We start from the raw sequence: 1,392 nt of genomic DNA, 5'->3' as shown, positions 1-1,392 counted from the left end.
CACACACACACACACACACACACACACACACACACACACACACACACACACACACACACACACACACACACACACACACACGGTGTTAGGGCCGGGTGTCTGTTTGAAACACGGCTAGGCGAGGGCACTTTTTTTGTTCTGTCCAATCCTGCCTCCAGCTGCAGCCACATGTGCACAAGTCAACATGGCAATACTTTCAGGAACTATGGAGTATTTCTGCTAGGGCTGCTTCCTAAATGGATGATTTTGAAGGGGACAACAAACTATCACAAGACCAGTCATGTCTCAAAATGACCTAATAGCAAAACTAAAAAAATAACGTAAATATATAGAATGAAGCGCGGCTCATTTCGGTTTGCAGCTTGAAAGCTCTCTGCTCCAGTCTGCTGAACCTCTATCTAACCAGACGCTAGTGCATCCTCCTGTCAGCAGCCAATTAGGAGGGACGCTCTGTGCACAAGGTTCGTATTACTGCAGTATGACCCGGACACACACTTTTTATTTCTCAGTAAAAACTGAGTCTACTTGGAAAATCTTAATTCAGGAGGAGCCTTTCTGCTCTACTGGAAAACAAAAAGTCTCTAATTGAATTACTAGAGTTGATTGAAGTGCAGAGAAAGTATGCAATCTCATATTTCTAGTTGGCTGTGTTATTAGGGCGGCCATCTTTTATTTGTAAGTTGAACTATTGTTCAAACGCACAAAATAAAAAGATCTAAAATGATCTCCCCAAATTTAAACATGGAGAAAAACATGTTTTCTTTGTTGTTATTGTGTGTGTATTAATTGTATTAAGTGTTATTTTGGAGTGGAGATATAATCAAACAACAGCAAAAAAAAACACAACATCTGAAATACTGCGTGTGTGATGCTCGGAAACCCCGTGTACGTGTACCAGCATGACAAACATTTGCATGTGTGTCCAGACTCGTCTCTGCTTGTGTCTACATCCCCATTAATGATTCTGAGGCAGCTCTGTGCTATGAGGGAACACAGCTGCAGAAAAAAAAATCAATAGCTGAAGAGACCCCTTCCTGTCCCCCCCCACACCCACACACACACATGGCAAAAACATTCTCCACACAAAATGCATCATTTATGACCTTCTGGAATCACCACGAGAGAGTGTGATCTGTCTAATACCGCGATGGGAAACGTGTAATTTTCTGTCTCCCCTTTTAGTACTGCATCATAATGTGTGCGTGTGTGCCCATATATAAGCATAACCTACTTTTCGATCTCGCTGTTTTTACAGGTGCGTGGGGCGCAGGAGGAGGAGCAGGAGGAGGATGATGAAGGGGTGCTGGGGTCCGTCTTGCTGCTGCTTTCGCCGTTGCTCGTTGAAGGCATCTCTGTAAACACACAAACGGGGGGGGGGGGGGGGGGGGGGGG

At 44.5% G+C, this 1,392-nt stretch overlaps 1 protein-coding gene across 7 annotated transcripts in view; it reads right to left on the bottom strand.

Moving 5' to 3' along the window:
• The window catches only part of rnf220a (ring finger protein 220a), a 156,146-nt gene that overhangs the window by 13,347 nt on the left and 141,407 nt on the right, over positions 1 to 1,392 (bottom strand). For all 7 annotated transcript variants that reach the window (XM_031854739.1, XM_031854743.1, XM_031854740.1 and 4 more), the window contains one exon: positions 1,232 to 1,352. In XM_031854739.1, coding sequence (XP_031710599.1) covers positions 1,232 to 1,352 — 121 coding nt within the window. The remainder of the gene's footprint in view (positions 1 to 1,231; positions 1,353 to 1,392) is intronic.

This window comes from Anarrhichthys ocellatus, unplaced genomic scaffold, assembly GCF_004355925.1.
Source record: "Anarrhichthys ocellatus isolate YVR2014 unplaced genomic scaffold, GSC_Weel_1.0 scaffold15, whole genome shotgun sequence".
NCBI lineage: Eukaryota > Metazoa > Chordata > Actinopteri > Perciformes > Anarhichadidae > Anarrhichthys > Anarrhichthys ocellatus.
The sequence above is the reverse complement of the archived record's forward strand: the minus strand, read 5'-3'. Positions and strand labels throughout refer to the sequence as shown.